This window comes from Meriones unguiculatus, chromosome 8 (genome assembly GCF_030254825.1).
Source record: "Meriones unguiculatus strain TT.TT164.6M chromosome 8, Bangor_MerUng_6.1, whole genome shotgun sequence".
NCBI classification, from domain to species: domain Eukaryota; kingdom Metazoa; phylum Chordata; class Mammalia; order Rodentia; family Muridae; genus Meriones; species Meriones unguiculatus.
This window is the reverse complement of record NC_083356.1, coordinates 116403090-116426798: the sequence shown is the minus strand read 5'-3', so window position 1 is coordinate 116426798 and position 23709 is coordinate 116403090. Positions and strand designations below refer to the sequence as shown.

The 23709-nt window shown below is 42.8% G+C and overlaps 1 protein-coding gene across 1 annotated transcript in view; it reads right to left on the bottom strand.

Moving 5' to 3' along the window:
• Nucleotides 1-23709, bottom strand: part of Pde11a (phosphodiesterase 11A) — a 324698-nt gene that overhangs the window by 207794 nt on the left and 93195 nt on the right. Inside the window, exon 3 of the mRNA XM_060390423.1 lies at nt 2843-2932. Coding sequence (XP_060246406.1) covers nt 2843-2932 — 90 coding nt within the window. The remainder of the gene's footprint in view (nt 1-2842; nt 2933-23709) is intronic.

The window sequence follows — 23709 nt, the reverse complement described above, 5'->3', positions numbered from 1 at the left end:
AAGAAGAGGAAGAAGAAGAAAAAGAAGAGGAAGGAGAATAGGAAGAGGTAGAGGAAGAAGGAGGAGGAGAAAAAGAGGAAGAGAAAGAGGAAGAAGAGGAAGACGAGGAAGAAGAAGAGGGGAAGAAGAAGAGGAAGAAGGAGGAGGAGGAGGAGGAGGAGAATAGAGAGAGAAGCCTCTTTGGAATTTGAACTGCAAACTGTGAGAGGTTGATGTGCTGTAATTTCATGTTCAAAGGCATCAAATGGAAGACAGTTCTTACCTGGGAAGAACACACAACTGGTTACCCAATTCCAAACAGCCATGAAAAGGTCTGTGCAAGTGACACCGTGGAGACTGAGCAGGCTGTGTTTATGTATTTAGGAATGCATATGTGTATATAGACATAGATGTATGAAACAACAATCAATGAAAAATAGAGGGGATGGATCTGAAAGACAGCAAGGAGAGATATATGGGAGAGTTTGAAGGGAAGAAATAGAAGGGGAAATGATCTAATTATCATCTCAAAAAATAAAAGAAATAATTTCCTCAAAGGGAGACAATTGTCTGAGTAATTACAAACAAATTCCCTGTTATTAAGGGGGAAACATCATTACCTTAATCACTCAGATTATTTCTTCAGACGGATCATATTAACAGAACAATTATTTAACTTTTCAATTTGTGATGATTGCATGAAGAGCCTCTGGGACCTCTCCTCAAGAACATTTCTCTCGAAGGGGAAATGAACGCCCCCAGAGCCTTGCACTGACAAATCGCATTACAGTAATTTTATTCTTTCTAATTAAAAATTGCTGCTTTGCTAACGAAAATTCTACAAATGGAAAAAAAAAAAAAAAAAAAAAAGGCTAGCTCCAGAAGAGGAGGAAGAGGGAGGAAGTCTAGGATGGTCAAACAGCTCAACGGGGCCGTAGACACTCTCCTTCTTACTGTCCATCTGTGCAGGCAACAGCGGTGTACCCCTCTCCTGAGCTGACCCTTGGCTCTTCCTCCACTCAGCTCTCTCTTATCCACGCATTCTTCCTCAATTACCTCAGCAGGTCTCCTGGTTCTACATAATCTCCCCGCCTAATATTACACACCCTCAGGTTTAGCTCCGTATTCCAGGCATTTACTGTCCACACACTTGCACCTAAGCCCAAAGCCTCCTCTGTTCCGCACTTCAGCAAGCCCCGCCTGTCATCACGGATGTGGAGGAAATCTCTGGCTCCCTTGTCTCTTGACTTCGTCTCCTAGAGCCCAGCCATCAGTCTCCTTCTTGCTGTTCTACCCTCCTCAGCCCTTCACTGGTCCCAAGGAGGACAGGTCGCCATCTTTTTAAAATGAATTGGAGTCAGCTTAAAATCTCCTATGGCTTTCCATCACACTTAAAATCAACAGTTTCTGACATGCACACTGGCCTTTCTGCCCGCTAGGTCCTGGCTCACCTCGTATCTTTGCTTGTCTTCCATCTGCCCCTTTTATCCCTCTGTTCTCCCTATGCAGTGACACAGGGCCTTTGCACTGGTGTGTCTGAATACCCTGCACGGGTCTTCTGTGGCTCGGCCTCTCATTTCATTCTGCTTCTATTGTTTCCTTATAGATACATTTCATCAGCTTCCAGAATAAATGCACAACGGTGTCATCCCTTTTTTTTCACTTTATTCTTATTTATAATGTTTATCATTGTCTGACTGTGTGATTTTTGTCTTTGATTTTTCTATTATCTATTGTTCTCACTAGACTAGCGAGTTCTGTAAGGACAGACAGGGTCTCAAGAGAACCATGACATATATGTGTGTCCAATGAATAAGAGAGATGTGCCATCCACAAGGACGAAAAGACTGTCTTAACAGTCTTAGAAATTCATAAGGCAGTTGCACAAGAGGATCATCATCAAACAGTATAAAAATGTGTTGGAAGCCTGCACCAGAACAAGGATGTGGAGAAAGAAAGATGAGTTGTGTCCTGAAGGACACATGAGGCAGTTGGCAGCAGGAAGAGAGAAAAGAGGCCGTGAAGACAGAGGAGAACGTAGGATAAAGTAAAACAAGCAGGCTGCTCTCTGGAAGTCATGGGAACATATTGCTGGAGTCACAAATGAAAGGAATACATGAGCAAGCCATGGTTCTAGAGATGAAATTGAAAGCCAGTTAGAGGAAAGACGAGCTATGCCAGCCTAAAGGAAGATGGCTGTGTGGGCAGCAGTGTTCATCTGTCTCTATGAAGTAGTCATTATCATAATGCTCAGTGAACAAACTTTAATCCTTTTGATTGGCTGGGGGATTTAATCCCCTTTTTAACATTTTCTTGTTTGAGGATATTTCTGGGTTACAACAATGATCTCCATGTATTTAAATGCAGTGAAATTTGATCTCTGGGTGATAATTTAATGCAATATGAGCTTCTAGGTCCATTTTACAAATTGATTCTATGAGTCCTGAAGGTGTATAAGATCATTGCCTCTTTTGTGGCTTGTCCTATATACCATGTGTTGTTTCTTCTAGAAAACTTTTCAAACAAAATCTGCAAGGAGGAGCGAAATTATGTTTGTAGCAAACTCTGCTTCTTGAAGGAACCAAACTAGACAATTATCGGCAAATGCTGCTGTTTCAAAGCTACAAGCACCAGGCTATACATTTGCCGACACATGGTATAGGTGCCAGGGTCATTTCCTTTTCTAGAAGAAACCAGTGCTAGTTCCCAGAAACAACAGCAGCGAATTTGTATGTACTTGTATCTATCACGGACATCTTGTACAAACAATGAGATCCCAGGGCTATACAGCAATCATCTGCTACTTTTGAGAGATGGAGTGACACCAGAAGCCGGGAAGACCGGCGAGCTTGAAGCCACTCACCCTGCTCCTTTCGTATTCTTTCCTCGAGGCAGCGAAGAGCTGAGCATTAGCTATGGCGATTCCGCAGAAGGGCAGGTACATCTGCATAGCCTGGGGTACAGAGACATTAAGAGCGTTAGTGCGTTCACCCTACACAAGCCCTCAGCTCCTGCCTGTGCGGTTCTTGCCTTTTAGTCAAATGACCCGGCGCTGAGTTGTTGCCGCGCCCAGCTTCAGGGCCACGCTTCTCAGCGTTAGCTCTGAGATGGTGGAAACCAGCCTTTAACTGGGAAATTCACATCTATGAAAACACAGAGCAAGCGGAGCAAAGATTCCGAGAGCTACTAGATGGAAGCTATGGCTGATAAGTCTTGTATTCCAACTCTGAAAAATGAAAAATAATGAAGAGAACTGCAATGTCCCTGGAATTTAAAGCATGTATTCACGTACTTAGAAGGTATGGCAGGACATGAGCGAATCCCTGTGTACATACATTGTCTCTGAAGGCCATCTGAGCAGAGCCTGCCAGCTGCCAGACTTAAGCATGCTTTTTAGGGTGGGCCTTGTGCGAACTGAGGGTCCCAAGCCCTAGTGGATCTGCTTGGATCCGCTACCTATGGTAGGTATGATTAGGCAAGAACACAACCTGGCATGGTTCTGCTCAACTTGTTTGAGGAAAGGCTCGGGGGCCGAGAGAGAGAAAAAATATGTCTCCTGTGGGAAGAATGCACAGCTGTGCTGGGCCTGACCCTGAGAAAGTCTTTCTAAACGGGAGGTCAAGGTTGGAGGATTACTCCTACCTCTAGAAAATATCTGATTCCAGGCTGGTGGGATGTTCCAGTAACTAGTTCCCTGAACTTTTCACAGCATGAGAGGAATAAGTGACGTTTATCTGGAGCTTCTCTAAAGCAGAGTGAGCACATCATGATTTGTATCAGTTTTTTTCTGTCCCACACCCCATCACAGAGCTGTGGAGAGGTGCAAAGGCATGCAGAGCGGTTCTGGCCATGGCCAGTGGTGCGTAGCCCGCACAGGCACACATGTGAGACACCTCTGGGGCACCCAAAGGTGGTGGTGGGGTTGCCTGGAATAAAGGCTGACTTGGAGGGGAATAAAAGATGAAGCACAATTCGATGCCCTATCATTTGTTACCTAACTTTGTCCACCTAGCCACACTCTGGACTAGGGTCCCTAAAGGAGTGTCAGAGTCCTGAGAATGACTAAAGCTATGACCTCATTCTCACAGAAGAGAGAGGAAAAAAAAAAACAAAATAGGAGGGAAACCAAGAACCCAGAACCAACAACACCCAGTGAGCTTGATCTGAAGCAGATCTTTCAGGATAGATCCCATCAGGGAATCTCCTATAACGGATGCTATCTCTGTTTCCCTCTTTCCCCATTTCTGGCTCCTCCTCCTCATGCTTTAATAACACTGCCTGTAAACCAGTAGGTGCTGGGCCACACAAAACTGCCAGGTATCCTCAGAACTTGCCTGCCTTTGGCCAGAAGGGGACCGCTTTCAACATCCACTATACACTGAGCAGGTTTCCATGTAGCTTCCTGTTTGGGGCTGGGGTCTCCTGTTTGGTTTGTATTTTATTTTTCTCTGCCATAGAGATGGTGGCCATTATGTGGATAAAGGAGAGAAGGATCTGAAACACTGTCGTGTGTCTACTACATCAGAAAGAGGTGAACACATTTGTGTCTTTCATGATGTCAGAATTGACCGAGTAACAATAAATCCACACGGTAAGTGTTTCCGATGATTGTGCCTGCCAGATAATCCAACATCCCTTGATAACCCTGAAGAGGGCGAGCACAGGTTCCTTTATTCCAATGTAATTACTAATATTAACTTTCATACCATATATTACACATTACATTGTGTGTGCACGTGCGTGCATGTGTGTGTGTAAAAAGACAAGAGTTTTGAGGAATTTCAAAGAGGACAAAACTGGAAAACTGATAGTGATCTAAGAATCTTTGTACTGATAACAAATTAAAGTGAGCTATAGAAGAAGCCAGAAGCTGCCATAGCTGTGAGTGGGAGAGCCAGAATCAGAAGTTGGGCTGTAGGAACGACGTGAAGGGAAGGGCAGGACCAGGTCAGGTAGACTGACGTAGAGTGGATGAAGGTAACATGGGTTGGGCAGCAGTGGTTTGAGGAGGCCTCGTTAGCAGGGGACTGAGCTGGGCTGAAGCTCCTGAAACAGCCGGGACTTCTTCCATCCCTTGACGTGCTCATCACAGGCTGGCCGGGGCTCTCTCCATTGCAGTGATGGGGTCGACCATCTTATGAGGTCCAGGTGAGGAAACTATACTCTTTCCTTGGTCTGCTATGGCTGGGTGTGGTTTTCTTGACAAAAATTTAACACTGCATGTGCTCCTGCATTCTCAATTCACCACAGTAAATGTAGCGGGTGGCTCCCTCTCCGCTCCAAGCATAAGTCACCTGTCAGTCTCTGATCCATTGGTGGCCCCATTCACAACTTCGTCCCAGTGCAGGGTCATCCTCCATCTTCAACATAGACTCAAAGATGAATTGTAAAGTGGAGAATAGATACAGTATAGATGAAGCCAGTCTCATATGATATGCAGTAACTTAAAAGGCTCAATCTAACCACAAAAAAATTACTTGTTTTCCTCTCCACCATTTATTTTGATGACGTTTGCTTTCTGGACCAAGTCTAAGATGGTTTGTAAGTCCAGCAAGTAGGAAGAAGAATGTAGATGAATGAATTTGTGAGCTGTTTTCTGAAGCCTTGCTTTACTTGGTTTGTGGTGCTAATATTGAGCTCTTTCTACCAGATTTTAAAACTCTAAAATTCTAAGATGTTTCTAGATTTATTTCATGTGTATGAGTGTTTGCCTACCTGCATGTTTATACACCAAGTGCATGCCTGATGCCCAGGAAGATAAGAAGAACATGTCAGATCCTCTGGAGTTACAGGAGGCTGTGAATCGTTATATGGGTGCTGGGAATCTAAACCAGAACCTCTGAAAAAGCAGCCAGCGCTCTGAACTGCTGAGCCATATCCCCAGCCCCTAAGAGAATCTAAATTTTAGGCCACATTACTTTTGTTCCTTTCATAGCTTTTCTGTATGAAATTTAACAAGTCACTTAAACCCTCTGAGTCTACTTTCGTATCTGTAAGATACCGCGTTTATGGTAGCTTTTAGTTCTAATGTTTCGTGACTCAACTAGTTAAAAATATCCATGAGCTGTAATATTATATCTGCTAGAAGCTTCTAAGAGTTCAATAAACATGCTTCTACCTTACTCAAAAGATATCATTTATAGTAGGAACTGACATAGACAAGGCAGCAGGCACGATTCTGGGTGTCAGGCACAAGGTTCAGACTTCTCCAAGAGTTATTTCTCTTGGATCCTCACAAGGATATACGTTATAGCAGTAGCTGCACTTTTTGAGATGGGGCCTGAGGTTTATGAGCTTACAGAAAGTTATCAGGGGACAATTCTCCATGGTTCTTTCCTCCTCCCCATTCCACCCCTTCTCTTGTCAGCACATTTCACAGAGACTCTGCTCTGTCAAGGATGTTGGCACAGCGAATGCCCTTCGAAGGTAGAGAAGTGTCTCCTGGCTAGCGAAAAGCAGAATGACTTGCTATCCAGCATAATAAAGATGATTTCTCCCTCCGGACGGGGATAAATTTGGTGCCTTGCGTTTGAGCATCCTCCTGCAGAGCAATGCCTTCCGTGTGCAGTTGTGAGTGTAGGAGGCTGGCACAAATGCTGATGCCATGGCTATTTTACTTCCTGTTAGTATCAAAGTAGTCTGCCCCTGATCCAGGAGTCTTGTAGCTCTTGCCTGCATGCACGAGACTGCGGCCCACTAACTCGTTACTTTGCAGGTAGACAGAATCCGATTCCTTAATGATCAACAAGGTCACCCAGATGGTAGGTGGTGGGGCTACATTTCTTATTTAAGTCAGTCTGCTTGAGGCTGGAGTCTACCCTTTTCATTTCTCACGGACTCTGCCTCTCGGAGAAACATGTATCTCTCATCTTGATAGTGTGATAGCTAGCTGCAGCATGACGGGACGGGTGCTGGGATGAGAAGGGGATTCGATGTGCTCTGAGAGGCTGCAGAAGCACAAGGAGGTTCCGGCAGAAGGAAAGTAAGCAAATCCTAGTGAGAGCCAGCCCTCAGTGATCTGCTGATGGATCAAAACCAATCCTAAAGGAAGAGCTGACCCTGATAGACGCGATGCTGGTCAAAGAGGCCAGAATGCAATCTTTATGAAGAAAAAGAACGCAGCTTTACAAGAGGTGACCAGCAGGCCCAGCCCTCAGCCCTGGGTGACAATTTAAGGGTCAGATCACACTTCTGACCCTTAAGGTGGATAACAGAGAAACCGGAAGAGAAATGAGGGGCCATTGATGATGCGCTAAATGGGGGGACACAAGGTTGTAGGGACGTGGAAATGGTTTTAAGTAGGGGACTGTCAAAGCAGAGCCCAAGGGTAAGAATCCTGCGGTGTAGGAAGTGGGTCAGGCACTGAGAGCAGGGCTTTGCTGTGTGTACCCCAGGCCTGGAGAGCTGGAGAGCAGCCCAAGGTCCACTGCCAACTAATGGCAAATCTCTTCATTCACGTTTGTTTCTGAAAGAAAGAGAAAGAAAGGATGGAAGGAAGGAAGGAAGGAAGGAAGGAAGGAAGGAAGGAAGGAAGGAAATTGAAAATCTTGAATTTTCAAATAATTCTTAGTTATTTTGTTTTGTTGTTGTTCTGTTTTGTGGATTGTGTGCCGTATTTTCCAGAAAACACTTAAATCATGCTGGCGGGATTAGTTTTTCAGTCCATGCCACCTGGTCTTAGAAAGTCCTTCTGATTGAGCGCTGACAGATAAATGATGGCATCACAACGTCGGGAAAAGCCTCTCCACAATTCTCCATGTGAAACAGCTAACAAGTGTCACCTTCATGAAACGTGTTTACACAAACATAAGCAGCTCCCCACCCCATATCTCAGTGAAACACAAATTCAGCAGAGGTCAAAGGTAACAATCTGCGACTATAAACCAGTTATCAAACATTTAACAGGGTATTTTGAGTGTCAAAAGCGCCCAGGCTGTCTGTCATCTTTTGTGGACTCTCATTTGTCAAGTTGATGCTCCTGTCAAAGCATCCAAACAAAGCAAGTAGCAGAAGCCACTGTACTTGGGAGCTCTGGTTCGGCCTAATTTCCCAAGAACTGCCTGGCTGCCTTCTCAGACACTGTACTGACACTGCTCAGAAAGGCACATGCCCACTCCTTTCCAGCTTTCCACCAGCCTTAATCATATTCACCAAATGATTACTAAGTAGCTCAGCCCCCTCCAGTGCTGGTGCTAGGTAGTTAGTCAGATGTGGGCAAGTGTGAAGGTCACTGAGGGTGGACCCCCCTTCCTAATCAGCAGCTTGTAAAACCTCCAACCGCATGAAGCTGCAGGACTTGATTAGTGGCCAGAGACTGGCGTCTGGAGACATGCTATTCTAAACTACCAGGAAAGATCAGAAGACTAACATTTAGAGGCTTTCTGGTAAAGAGCAAAGCCATACTGTTCCCTAAAGGGGCCTGTCAATCACCTGCAAAGAAAACTACCCCACAGGAAGCAGCCCATTCCAGACACCTTAGAAACAGTGTGTAAAGCTTACTTAAGTATGTGGGTTTGCACGGTGATTTCTCTGGCCATTGTCCGCTCTCTCCCTTGAAAATGTTTCCTCTACAGTTTTCTCTTTGGCCATTGCTACCCTGCTCCCCTTGAGAGTGTCTACACTTTACCTTATTACAGTCTGTATCTTCTACACCACACCCTGTGTCTGAATTCTTTCAACAGAGATCACAGAGACGGTGGAGCCAAAGCAAGGCCATAGTGAGACCTGGGTAGCAGTTGCGTGGACAATAAGGGCTAAAATCTAAGTCTCCGTTTGGAGTTAAGGACCTTCTAGGTTTTGAGCCCTTGGCTTTATCGTCTTCATTCTAAGATTCTGCAAAACTTGACCATGCCCATCTCAGCTCACTCCCCAAATTACCTACAGAGACCCTGGTTCTGCTGTCTCTCCACCATCTCCATCAGCTAAGCTCCTGCCCTCCGCATCTATCTGTGTCATCCAAGTGTTCATGACTATTTTAAAATTTGGAACACTTAAGCTGTTATTTTTGGATAGACATGTTTAACATATCACCCCTACGATATCAGCACTTGGGATGTGGGGACAGGGTTGTGAAGTCAAGGCCACCATCTGAGAACTATCTCAAAACAAAAAAACAAAAACAAAAAAAAAAACAATGGTGAAAACAATAAATAGCTCAAAATAAACTACTATATTGATTTTAACGCTTCCTTACATTTGCATTTCTTTACATCAAGCATTTTAAAATCTTAGACCCATCTTTGCAACATAGTCTATTATTATAAAGCTCACTTTAAATATTATTTGAAAATCAAATCTTACAAAATAATTGCCTCCGCTTAAGTCAATTCAAAAAATGTTATGTAGTAACCAGCCTTGGAAGATAAGGATGCCTTTTTGTAAATTGAGGAGAATTGTTTACTATAAAAATATAATAAAATTAACATCTGCAAGCATCTACTGCCCACTGAAAGGCATTGGAACTCCATACCTGTAAGTTCTGTGTGTGGGGTTGCCATTGGACATTGGATTTTACCAATGATCTCTTCAAACACCATTTGGACTGCATGCTTTTTATTTGTTTTTCCTACAACTGTACATTCATTAATTAGCTACTTTATATTTACAAAGTAAGGGTTTCAAGATCAATTTATAAATCTGTCTTTTTTATTATAATTAAGCCAATTGTTCTTGATTTTACTTTCTTATTCTACTAACTTTTCTTTTCCACATTATATTCTTTATTTTCTTGGTTAAATTAAAAACTTTATGTTCAATTTGACCAAATCTAGTTCGTCTTTGGTCTCCTTCCAAGAAAGCAGAAACCCTGAAAGACTGTAACTTTCAATGCTTTTTTTACTTGTGCGCATGTTACTTTTGTTTTCTTAGTTTTATCTTGTTTTGCATATCATCATCGCCATCATCAGTCAATGTTTGTTTAGAGTTGACTACAGCCATGCCAACTTCTTCTCTCTAAGCTTTTCCCCTCCTTCTGAACTCCCTTCCCATCTTTCTCTCAATGTCTGTGCCTGTGTTTGTGTGTGAAGCCCCTGTGTATGTATGTTACATGTATGTAGCCTCTGTGTATGTATGTTACATGTGGTGGGGGCTTATATGCATGTGCAGGTATACACGGAGCTCTGAGCTCCATGTCTGAAGAACTCCTCAACTGCCTTTCTTCTTTTTCATTGAAGCAGTCTCTCAATTGAAGCCTGAGCTCACTGGGTCTAAGCAGCCAGCCTGACGTGTCTGGTCTCAGTGGGAGAGGACACATTTATCTGCGCTGCGACTTTAGATGCCGGGGTGGAGTGGTACCCATTGGAGGGCTCTCCTTCTCTGAGAAGGAGAGGGGAGGGATGGAGGAAGGGAAGTGAGGATGGGACAGGGAGGAGAGGAGGGAGGAGGCTAGGATCAGGCTGTTAAGTGATTAAATAAAGAAAAAAATTAAATTATACCCATTAAGTAGAACCACTTTGGCTTTTGAGTTTCTCCCAGGCCAGCTATGTCTCACATAATATTCTCTGTATTTTCTATGCTATAGCATAGAGCAGTAGCTCCCAGTCAGTCCCAGGAGCGAAGGGGTTAACAGCCAACCTTTTTGTGCTGCTAAGATGATGTATGGGAAGCCAGGTGTATTAAGTGCTTTTGTGATTTAGCATATTTCCAACTTCTAGTAACTATCAAGACATAACCAAAATACACATTGGGGAAGACCTGTGCGTTGGCCCATAATTACTGTGGATGGAGACGGCATTATGCTTCTGTGTCTCGCTGAGGTCTGCTCGAGGTCCTTCCTTAGCGCTGGCACCGTGTCCATCATCGGTGTGGTGATCTAGAGGCCGGATCCTTGAGACCAGATTTGACTGCACTATGGATTCCCAGTATGAGAGATGACTCAGGGTTTCTGTTTCTGCTTTCACTGTTGGGACAGAGATGCACAGCTCATGCTGGCATGGAACTCCCTGAATAGGTAAGGATAGCCTTGAACTCCTGATTCTCTTGTCTCCACCTCCTGGCCTGCTTTTATGTGATACTGGGATCAAATTCAGGTCTTCCTGCACAGGAAGTAAGTACTCTACTAACGTTTATGTCCCAGCCCAGTTTAGAGAGTTTTTAAGTGAATGTGTAGGAGATTCAGGCAAAACGCAAGTTTTGAAAAGAGGGAATAAGAAAAATACTAAAACAATGGAATAGCGGCAGAAGAGATGATCTTTTCAATTCCAAAGCACGACAAAAGAAAGGAAAACAACCCCTCCCCGACCCCAATCCAACAAGGCTGTACTCTAATCTGCTCTTCTTGAACTCCCTCCTTTCTCTTATTTAAAAGAAAAAAAAAACCCAATTTGGCCTTCACCATCCAGTTTCTGAATGCCAAAAGGTCCGAAGAGCTTTAATGATGGCGAAGCTAATGAGTCTGTACACCCTTGGGTGCCGCTTTTCTGCTTGAAAGCGCTTTGTGGACGCTGGCTAATTAATCTTTACAGCATCCTACTCAGAAAGAGAGCTAACTGAAAGTCATTAAACACTGTAAAGAGTCACATCAGCCCTGGAAACTCATGAAAATATCATTAATAAGCATGAAATCTGAGCACAAAGCCTTCTGTCAGTGTACCAGAGAAAGACAGGAGGCAGCCAGCCGTTCAGACTCGCAAACCACAGAGAAAGGCTGTTCAGGCCCCATGGTCTGGTTGGGTCCAATCATACATCATTAAAGAGTGGTGAAGGGCCACACTGAGGATTTTCGGGGGTTCTAGGGCCAGGACCTTTATGGGCCTCGTTCTTGGAGGGCAAGAACAGTTTGGAAATTACGTCACTGTCCTTTGTTCCGATGCTGAAAATTATGCTCAGAATTCTTCCCGCTCCGAGCAGACACTGGGAGGCAAAGCTTCACTGAGTCCCAACCCACTCATTAGGATGTAGGGGTGGTTTTAAAGGGTTGTAATTTAAATACTAAATAAACTCTTCTAGTACAGTATGTTAAAAAAAATGGAAAATGAAAGTAGTTACATCACTTTCGTGTAGAATATGTTCATAACATTCTAAAGAATGTAATGCTGAGGGGCTGGAGAGATGGCGCAGGGGTTAACAGCGCTGGCGGCTCTTCCAGAGGACCCGGATTCAATGTCCAACACACAGTTCACATCGGTTAAGCCCAGTCCCAGGGGATCTGACACCCTCTTCTGGTCTCTTCAGGTACTACATGCACATGGTATACAGACATACATGTGGCCAAAACACCCATACACATTCAATAAAATGAAAAAAATAGAAAGAATGGAAGGTAAAAAATTAGTAAGATAAAAAATTATATCAGAGATTTCTAAAGAAAAAAACTGTACAGATGTTTTCATTTTCTGTCCTACTGGATCACAGTGTAGCTTGGCTTCATAAATGAACTTCAAACATATAGCATCTCATTTGAGCAGGTTTATAACCACAAATAGAATCATACCATAGTGATTCCCTACAACATTGCTTTAATCTTGGAAATTTTCACATCAGTTCAAAGAAACCTGCTTTCTTTGTCTCTGTAGACTCTATTAGGGAAAGAAAGACTATCCATTATTTTCTAAGTTTTTTGTTGTTGTTGTTGTTGTTGTTTTTATCACATACCATCTATCGTGGAGTTTCTTACAAATACAGCTTTGGTCATCTGGACAGCTGTTCTGTTAAGGTATAGTCCCACAGTAAAAGTTTAGGGATAAAGAAACGTGCATTTAAAACATTTCAATTTTATTTCATTGTATGTATATGAGCATTTTGCCTGCATGTATAGCTGTGCACCACACACATGCCTGGTGCCAGCAGAGGCCAGATGAGGGCACTGGGTTCTCTGGAATTAGAGTGACAGGCAGTTGTGGGTTTTCATGTGGGTGCTGGGAATCAAACTCAGGTCCTCTGCAAGAGCAGCTAGTGCTCTTTACTACTGAGCCATCTCTGCAGCCCCTGTCTAAAATACTCTTAAAAGCTGAAGTCAAATGGTCCCCCAGAAAAAGAATCTCCCAGTTGGCATGCCCACTAACGGCAATCTCATTCGCCCCCACTCACACAACAGTGTATTTCATTTTATATAAAAAAAATCTTGCATGAAAATTATAATCAATACTCGTTTTGCCTTAACTTACATTGGTTTGATTACCACTGAGATCATTTGCATCACTTGCTGTGCATCTAATTTTTAATCCGATATTATCATCTCTTTCCTTTATCTTTAAGTGTCTCTTCATCACGTTCTTATGCTTGGCAAGTGCTCACTGTAGCCTCCCACAAGTTTAAGAACCATGAAAGCTTACCTGACAGTCAGTAGTTGTCATCTGTCTAACGCAGCCCAGGTGGCCTGAGAACTACAATGCTCCATCTAGGATGAGTCAATGCTATGGTTTGGTGATCTTGGTCTCCTCCCCCTACCTGAAGAGGGGGGCCTTAGCTATGTCAAGGTTATTTTTTATAAGCAGCTTGACCTATATATTTCATCCATTTGTCTTTACAACTCAGAACTCGTTTAAGAAATTGCTTTGAGGTATAGGTTGGTCCGGGCATTTCTGTGTTCTAGCTATGAAGGTAGTGACGACACCCTCCACTCACCAAGCAGAGGGGTGAATTCAGGAAGCTGCGCTAGACAGCAAGTTAAGTCTTCCATACTTGAGGCTAGAAAAGGTCCCATCCTGTCATAATCTACTTACGGGCATTTCTCTCACACTGTTTTCTGATAAGTAATGCCTGTTTTCCTCACGTATGTAATACCTCAGCAGCATTTCTTCCTACTAGTAGCAGAACTTTTTACAACCTCTCAAGTAGCACACACTTCACATCAGTTGAATCACATGTTCTGTGACCTTCTGTATCTGGCTGCTTTTCATCTTATAGACTGTCTCAAGGTTCGCCCACGTTCATCTGTGACAAAGTCAGTCCATCATTATTTTCTGTTGTAACAAATAAATATGTCCATTATAGTACCATGCAAAATAGCCACTGCCTAACCCCCTGCCCCGTGCTTCGCCCCAGCTGAATCTTCTTCCTAAATGCCTGACACTCCTTTTCTTTTTTATTGGCCCACCCGTTGCTTTGCCTTTTGCAGAATGTCTCAGAGACAGAATCTCCGGGTATATATACTTTTTTAGATGTTTTTTTCTATTTAACCATATCCACTTGCATGGCTCTATGTCTTTTCTTGGCTTGAAAATCTCATTTCTTCCTATCAGTGGTTAATATTCTAGTGCACTGCGCAATTGTAATAAAGTTTGTTTGCCCGTTCACCAATTGAAAGCTATCTAGGCTGTCCCCTAAGTCTCAGCAATTACGAGTCCAGCTTTCTATCAGCGTCCATGTACCAGTTTCGGCACAGGTGTATGTTTTTAGCTCATCTGGATAAACAGGAGTGTGACTGCTGAGTGGTGTGTAAATATATACACAGTTTCTCAGCAGAATGCTCAGCTATGTCTCAAGTGGCCATACCGTCTGCCTGGTCATCAGCAGTAAATGAGAATTCCTGGTGCTTTACAAACTTGCTGACAATTGATGTTGTCAATATTTTGTCTGGACCCAGGGGAAAGGCATGCTTTGTCTGGGCAGGTAAGCCTCTCACTTGAGTTGTATAGAATCCTAGTCCTTCCGGAAGGATCTGAATGTCCTTCCTTCTACCATCGTCGTTTCTATCTTCTTTGTTTGGATCCTCCTCTTTCTAGTCAAAGGAGAATGCTTTTCTTCCAGGGACGTTGTTACTTCCATCTTCATGGTATTATCTACACGGGTGCCCTGGTTTAGTTTCTGTCAGCTTGACACAAACTAGAGGGATCTTTAATTAAGGAATTGCTTCTCTTAGTTTAGACTTTGGGTGTGTCTTTGGGACATTTTATTGATTACTAATTGACAAAAGGCCCAGCCCAATGCAGTCCCTTCATTTCGTCTGTCTTCACTAGTTACTTTCTCAGAGTTGGCTCCCCGGGACCAAGCTTTTATCCCTGTCCATCGCCACCTGCCTGCAGGCATTCTAATGAAAGGTTCTTCATCTATTTCAAATGTAACATTCCAGAAACAAGCTCATCACCCCATCCTCACCTGCTCTCAAGGACAGACAAAGTTCCTCAAAAATGCCCTCTCTGTGCCACAGGAACCATTAATCTCAAGCCACCCACTTGTAAACCCTGCTACCTATGTACAGGCAGGAGGAGGTCCCAGCAACTGAGCATTTTTGAAGTCTCCGTTTCTCTTTCCTGGACAGCAACCTCCATCACACCTAGGTATTACTAATACCTACTGCCCTCCCCATTGTTGTCACCCACTGATCTTGTTTCCCATCCAGAAAAGTCTATGTGCTTAAACACACTGTCTGTCTGTCCTAATAGACCCTGTTAAATATTTTTAATGTAAGAAATAATGTAAATGTCTTCCACATACTACAAACTAGATTTTTTTGCTACTTTTATGTAAACATTTTATACCACTTTAGCATTTTTTTTAAAAAAAATCTCATTAGGAGCACATGAGAAAGTATCTCCAATATTTAAGACTGCAGCTTAGTACGTTTTAGATGATTATAGATAATATATAATAATCTTAGAAAAATAGTGAGGAAAAGTATAATTGCTATTCAGAGAACACAAAGGGATTATTTTATTACTATAACTTTTTTCATTTTCTAAAATAAGCTAAGCATCAAAACACAATGAAAATGACATGTATAAACTATATTATTTTAGATTTTCTAGCAATATTCTTGATATTCTCAAGAAGACTATGAAGAAGACTATGAAAATAATGCAGCAACACCGTAAAATGAGTATTATAATTCACAAAGGCTTGATCAAATTCATAATCTGTGTTTATGCAACTAAAACACAAAAAGGCACTGTAGCAAACTCAAGATGCTAAGAATGAATAAAATTGAAAATAAAAGGCAAAAACAATGCTCCCCAAATTATTGGCCATGTTTATAATGATTGTCATTATTCTAACTAGGGAAAGAAATCTCTAAAAAAAAAAAAAAAAAAACTCATAAAAATGGCCATAAAATGGACATAAGCAGCCAGTCCTGGGATAAAGCTTGACCTTTTCATCTGCCACTTACCCAACTGTCCTTCATGTAGGCTTTACTCTCAGGCATCACTGTAACGTTAGAGAACACAACTCAAAATGCAATTTTAGCAGTGTGAAAAGAACTTTCTTTTTCTGGACTGCTTGCAAAACAAAACAAAACAAAAACAACCACAAAATGTATTGAGCGTTGTTTCTGTTGGCTCAAACTCGGTTAAGTAGACAAATAAGAAACAGTCCTCTGGTAGGCTATGCCAGTCACATGCCCATCACTGGGCTTGGTTTGGGCACAGTGAACACTTAGAATGGGTGAAAGAAGAATTCTCCAGAGGAAAAGCAAGATGCTGAGTAGCCCAAGTGGCATGTCCACAAACACAGTGCTAAAGAAACTCGCCACTAACCCTCATTCCATGCACAGTGCTCACTGGCATTTCACTTATTTGAAATTTCCTGAAAAATTGACATCTTTTTCCATAAAAACATCCTTCGGTTTTTAAGGACAAGCTGCTTTTTCTACACATCCAGAGCAACCCAGACACACAGTGGTTGTTTATGCTAGCTACCTTAAACAAGTAAATGGCTTCATAACAAATGGCACACTCTGTAAAGAGTGCCATACAAGAATCCATCAAGAAACACAGGCATCCCTAACGCGCAATGTATTATTTAGTAGCTGATGCAACTTCTGTTCGCCTAAAGAAACATCAGTAGCTTTTTCCCCCATAGCCTTTTTGTTCCCATAAGAGAAAAATTCAGAATGTGATCCATGCTTTCAATTCTTTCCTCACTTACTAAGATCAATTACCACATGATGCTCTGTTGCCTTAAATTATGTGTGGAATTTACATCTGCTATCACAGAATCTTTGGGCATGATCAAATCAGGTCCCGACCCAAGCCGACACTACAGAAATGCTGACTTCCAAGTGGACGTTTTCCTGAGCTGACAGCAATGTTGTTGGTAGCATCCCTTAAAAGTAGAGGATTTTCTTACTAATTCTTCCAGGCATTTCACTGCATGCCTATCTACCACTACGAGAGTTAGATAAAGCCGTGGCTCCAGGGGTTTACAAAGTACTGCGAAGTCTGTGTGTGTGAAACTCCTTGGTGCCAGACTCAATATTTTATTTTATTCTTTTCTGTTCTTCTCAAATAGGACATAAGTCCTGGCCTGATGTTTCTTAAGAAATAATTGAATTACTGCTACAGCGCAGTCACACACACACTCACTCACACACACCCTTCACCCTTCATGATTTTGTTTCTTCACACCCTGTCTGGTGGTAGATGGTCTCTTCCTACAGGAAGATGTGCTGTCAATCTTCTGTCACACATAGACCCCAGAAAACGTAGAGTGCAGGTGTAGATTGGGATGGACAAAAGACGGAGTTTTAGTTTATACAGTTTTGTTTCTCTTTGCTTTGAGAAAGAATGATCAATCAGGAAAATCCTCACTAAATGTCCATCAGTTTAGAAGGCCAACCCAACGGCAAGCACTACACGCGAATCACATGTCTGCCCTAGCTCTGACATCAGCTTCTGAATAAACGCCTAGAGTTGACCTCAGGTGGCTTTTTGTTATTGTTTTCATTTTCTGGGCATGGAGGAAGAATAAATCCTTGACTTAGCATCTGCGTTTCGACGAAATAATTTTTAGAAGTTGAAAAGGAACTCGCACATTCTTTCCCTCATGATTCCATGGTACTTTAAAGAAGGTGTGAGGAAAATGCTAGTTTTAGATTTTCTTATCTGTCCTCTTCCTGAGCAAACTCACTGTCAGGCAGACTGAATTTACGACTTCACCGACAGCATGATTTTGACTCACTGACATGTAGTTCAGTATCTTCTCATTCATGCTGTGATTCAGTGGACAGCCAAGTAAGCAAGTGGCAAGAGAAGGCACTGAGGGTCAGCAATGCTGGGCAAGAAGGCATGGAGCCCATAGACAGGAGATAGAGCAGGGCCTAGTGTGGGGAATTGCACATTTAAAGACCAAGACTCTTAAAAATGCTTCAAGGTGGAGTGAAACATTTCAAAACATTCTATAACGTTTGTTAATTTTATTAAATCATAAAATATGCTAAAGTAGTGAGAAAATATCTTGTTTATTATATTTACTTAAGTTTTATATAGGAATTTTACCTCATTCTTTAATTCATTTATATTTTGTTTTCTTTTGTAAGTTTTTCAGGGTTTATTCATTTTGGTTTTGGTTTTTGTGGATTTTTCCACCTCCAGTCTCAACAATCACATATTTTGGCCTGTGTGCTAAAAACCTCCGCCCACTACGTCAACATGGAGGACACGAATTCCCTGGTAATTTTAAAATTTAATTCTATCAGACGTAATTAATGACCAACTGCACCACCAGAAAGATCTCGCCAGCCTTGCTGTCCCTGCTGTCTCCTCCCTGACCCATTTTTCCCACCAGCACTTGCTCCCCAGAACTGACCCTGCACTCTCCGGCTCTCCAGTGCCCACAGGCCAGGCCCTCCTCGGTCTTCACAGTCAGGCCTGACATTAACCCCACCATCATCTTCTACCAGCCCTCACATGCCTAGCTCTGACAGATACCAAGGGAAACATGACTTCAGACAATAACTCATTTAATTTTAGCCAGTTTAGTTTAGTTATTTGAGACAGGCCGTATAGAGCCACTATAGTTCAGGTCGGCCTCAAACTTTCAATCCTGCCACCTTAGCTTTCCGTGAACACAGGCATGTGCTACACAACCAGCTCTAATCAGTAGTTAGCAAAGAGGACTTGCCAATTTCTAGCCCAGACTAAGCATCTGAGATAGGTTCTCTGTCTTAGTTATTCTAGTACCATTTTAGAAAACCTTGCTTTCATTTAACCCCCCTTGTCTTTTAATTCAAAATAGCAGATACTTCCTAAATACCGATATCTTATTCCCACAGCAGCGAAGTGTTTAAGGGCCTGGGTTGAATTCCTAGCTACCATGGCATTGAAGCCTGGCATGATGACGTGGGCCTACAACCTACGGCTGGCATTAGCTGGCCAGCCAGTTCATGAGTTCCAGCTTCAGACACCTGCCTCCAAAAATAAAATGGAAAATAAGCAAGGAAGGCACCCAATATCAACCTCTTGCTTCCACATAGGCATAGACACATAGGTATCCACACACCCATGCACATGCATGAAGAAACAAGATCTTCATCCTCCTCTCCAGTGTGCCAAGCCACTAGTCACATTATCTGAGGTGAAACCGCTCTTGGTAAGCGTCCTGGGTGGACAGAGATGTTTCAGAAAGACATTCTCCGTGTTGCTGTGCTGATGCTGTCGCAGAGCTCTGGTTTTCCAGCCTTCCTCCACCTTTGTGGGAGAAATAGCAACATTAACGCCTTCCGGGTGCTCCGAGTCTCCGAGTTCTCATTTTCAGCGCTGCAATACCACCCTCACCCCGTATTGTTACAGTGGGTTTCGAAGAGGGTAAGGGAGAGGAGACAGTGTTGAGAAAAGCCTCTTCTAATGAACACTTATGAGGACACATGACAACCACTTGACTGAATGTGAAGATCACGATTCTAATAATAAACTAGGAACTGTAATGGGAGCTCGCTAGCCCCAGTTCCTGCGTAGATCCGATTCCGCCTTCTCACTGAAACTGAAGAATTAACTTTGTTCAGAACAACAGACTAATCTAGAGATACATCTTGAGTTGCGGTTTTAATTTTTGTGTTTCTCTACATGAAGGCATGGGAGGGAGAGCTGTGTACATCTGTGTGGAGGGGTCAGATGGGAAGAAAGTGTTAACACAGCAAAATCCTTCTCCTCAGGAGGCCTGCAGAGAAACCCAAGCTTTAAAGAGGGCAGACTGAAAACCCAGGCTAGCCAACTCTCTCCACAAGGACCCGCGGCCTGGGTGTCTCACACCTCCCGTGCTGTCCCTACATTGGATACCCACTGCCCCCATCTCCACAGAGCAGAAGGCACATCCCACAGAACCTCGGCTCCATACACAGCTCTCCTGTTCTCCCTCCCACAGGACTGTTCACGCTCTGAAGCCCGACAGCTGTATTTGAAAAGATCACTTTTTAATTAGATGAAAATCTCCATCACCAGACAAAATGCCCAGGAACACCAACTAGATGCCAATAAGTCAAGGCGTGTTTAATAAATGCTCTGCCTTGAGAGACGAAGACTGCTACACACTGCTTTAAATAATGACATTTTTAAAGAATGCAGAAGTTTCTCAGAACTGCTGAAACCTTCCTGGGGTCTGCCTTTCTTGACTCTGAATATACCTATGCTCGATTTTTACCGAGCTTCTTTCTGTTCAGGCTCAGTTGAGTTGCTGTGGGGCTGTCTGTAGGTAAGCAGGGAGTATAGAAAGACTTAACCCTGTAACTGAATAAATTCCATTTAGTAACACTCCAGCAGGCTGTCCCCTAGTCTCTCACAAGACTCATCACATAGAACTCGGCGTTGCTTTTTTTTCAGTCAGGAATCCAAAGGCAGCACTCAGATTTTTAAATGGGTAATAGCTATTGGAGCAACCATCCTACCTCTGTACACATGATTTACTGACAAAACTGGATCTCTAAGATAAACATAATTATAATAAATGAAGCATAGTCCCTGACAGGGACGCATCTCTTACAAGTTTGATGGGCTAAGTGTAGGCAGCTCACTTTGTCTCTGTATTAACTGTATTGCAGTTAATACATTAGGTTGCTCACTGCTCAATTTAAAACTTACTCTTTGAGGTTTAAATGGATCCATTAATTATGAGCAATTCACCAGCTATCTCCCAGTATCATTATACATTTATGTTGTTAGTCAGAAAATGACTAGTGTTCTTGAAGATAATTCTTCTGGTATATTTGTATAGATACTGATTTAATTTTCTAAGTTCCATCAGTGCAGGCAATAGACAACACCTCACACTCTTATACAATGAAAAAGTCTTCAGTCAAGCAGCACGTATGTGCTAGCAGCTGCAAAATGTAATCAATGGCCACATCCAATACCTAGTGACACACAATCTAAATATAAGCAAAGACAGGTAAAAGCTGTATAGTCTTGGTATGGATCTCAATATTCATTCAGGGAAAGCCCAGGTCAAAAGAAAGTAAAAATCAGTAAAAAGAAAAGTGAATAATTAGTAAACTCTGAGGCTTAACCTTTCCTTGAAGTAAAGTCAAAGAACAGAAAGGGCAGAGTGACTAACCCACAAGTATTCAAAGGGAACATCCTACAGGCACTGTGAAGGAACCAGTGACTGAGCTAGGGACAGAGTATCTCATGCAAGGCCCAGAGTCATTTTGAGAGCTCAGAAAAAAAAAAAGTGCTGGCTTCAAATCAGCATGGTACAAATCCTAAAGAGCATCTGTAGGCCAGAGGGACCCCTACAAGGATCCTCGGGAGAGGAAGACAGCCTGGCCCCTCCACAGCTCTCAGAAGTTTAGCTGGAATGTTCCAGAACTTCCCCATTGAAGAACTGACGGTCCTAGTCACAGTCACCTCTTCTTGTGACTCACATCCGTTCACGGGCCAGTCCGCTACACTTTCCACCATCAAAAATGTTTTTTTTTTTCATATATTATAAAATCCTGATCTTTCTTTGATGATGATGATTATTATTTACTTTTAAAATTACTTTTTTGTTGGGGGCGGGGAGCACGCACAGACCATGTGTGGGAGCGAAGGGACATGGGGTGGGAGTCAGGTCTCCTCCCACCTGGTGGCTCCTGAGGATCGGACTAGGCCATCAGGCTTGGTGGCAAGCACCTCCCCCACCGAGCCCGCTCGGAGCTCTCTGAGCCTAGTTTTGTGCTGCTGTCAACGTTTCATTTCTTAGTAACAACTGCGAGTCCTATGCAGCTGTCATGTACAATATGTTGGTTTAGACTGTGTGGGTGTTCATATCCATAACAGCCTCGTGCTTATCACTTTTTCTGGCGCGTATACTTAAAAGAGGCTCTCAAGATGGGGACCCATTGCTATTCACTGTGGCCAAGGTGTAATACAACAGCTTTATCAATCCCTCTGTCCCGCTGACAGTTTGTATCTCTATCTCCCACCTTCCCCACTTAGCTCTAAATTTTTTTTATTATTAAGCAAATAATGATTTGTTACTCATTAGAGGCACACGTTCCACACAGAGTTTTCTTGGCTAACCATGCTACCTTGTGAGTCGTTTTAAAATTATTTAGATTATATATGGCCCACATCTTACCAACCATCAAGCAATAGCCAACTCTGAACATCTGTGCTCTACTCCTATAACCCTAAAGGTCGACTCGCTGTGTTGGACATTACTGAAATAAACAGCCACAAATTTGTATAGGTTTACAGTAGTTCAGCTACAGAGAACAATGTGAATCATAATATTACTGTTTTCCTAGAAGTATGAAATGTCCACAGAGTGACCTTGCTTTTAATGGGGTGATTGGCCGCTTCAAGCTGGCACCTCAGTTCAAAGTTAAATTTGTGTACAGGCATGACACAGGAGTCACAGGAACGGTCAAATTGTTCCTCTATTTCCCCACTCAAGTAGAGCACTCACCTCATTTCTACCAGCCTGAGGCCATGTCCCATGATCCTCGGAGAAAGGGGCAGCTGGGGGAAAATCTATTTGGAGAAGGTTTCTCAGAGGCCAGTGAGGTCAGCTTGACATCAAGGGACAGAAGACCTTTTTGGAGTCCTATCCCTCAAACACATGATATTAAAACAATGAAAATCAGCAAAAGGGTATAATACAAATCTCAGACCTTTTCCCTCATCTCAGAAAAGGATTTCAGAAAGCCCCAAATTCCTAAGGGACCAGATATTCTACCCAGAAACCAGATCTATAAATCTTCTCCGTTCTGTATTTTGGAACATGATACAGCTGCCTGTTAACATACTTCATTTACTCTTCATATAATTTTGTTTAACACCCCCGCCCCCAGCACTCTTTGGTATGCTCTGCCTTCTCAGATAGACGTCTATATATTTACCTTAGCCCATTGCCATAGAGAAGGATAGAAAAAGAAGGGTCGGTGTCCCTGGAGGACCATGAGGTACCCACACAGAGGGGAAAAGGATGAAAATGTTGATTTCCTGAGCAGACTGAAGTTGGAACAGCATTGGTGAGTCTTGACCCATAATGAAGAATGTTCTCCCTCCATGCCTTTCCCTTGTCATCTTAGAGCATGCTGCTTATATTTCTCCATGCTTGGTCTATTTTGAGCTTGGGTGGATATAGCTCAGTATTTGCACGACAATGTCAGAATCACAACCTGTCAGTTTCGCATTCTGCTGGTGACACCAAGTCTATTTCACAATAGGGTTTTAGGCAAAGCTATCATTCTGATTCTATAGTTTGGAGTCATGGACAGAAAGCCATCTTGAGCCCTTGGTCCAAGATAGACAAAGCACAAAGCAGCCTGTAGCTCTCTCCTAAGCTCCCATCCCTGCTTCTGTAACTCTGCTTCATTCATTCCTCCCTGCTTCTGTGGCTCTCTCCTAATCGCTCCTCCCTGAGGATGACCTCTGGGACTCTCTTCGTATCTCTCATCCCTGCCTTTCTAGCTCTCCTAATCTCCCATTCTGGCTTGCAGAATGTCTGTAATGGGAAGAGTTCTGGGAAGGGCAAGTTCTTTCCCATCACAGATGCTCAGCCACAGGCAGGTGAATAATTAAACAACACTTGGATTTGAAACATGTTAATTTATTCCCAGGGCTGAAAAAAAACTAAGTCATAACTTAATTACAT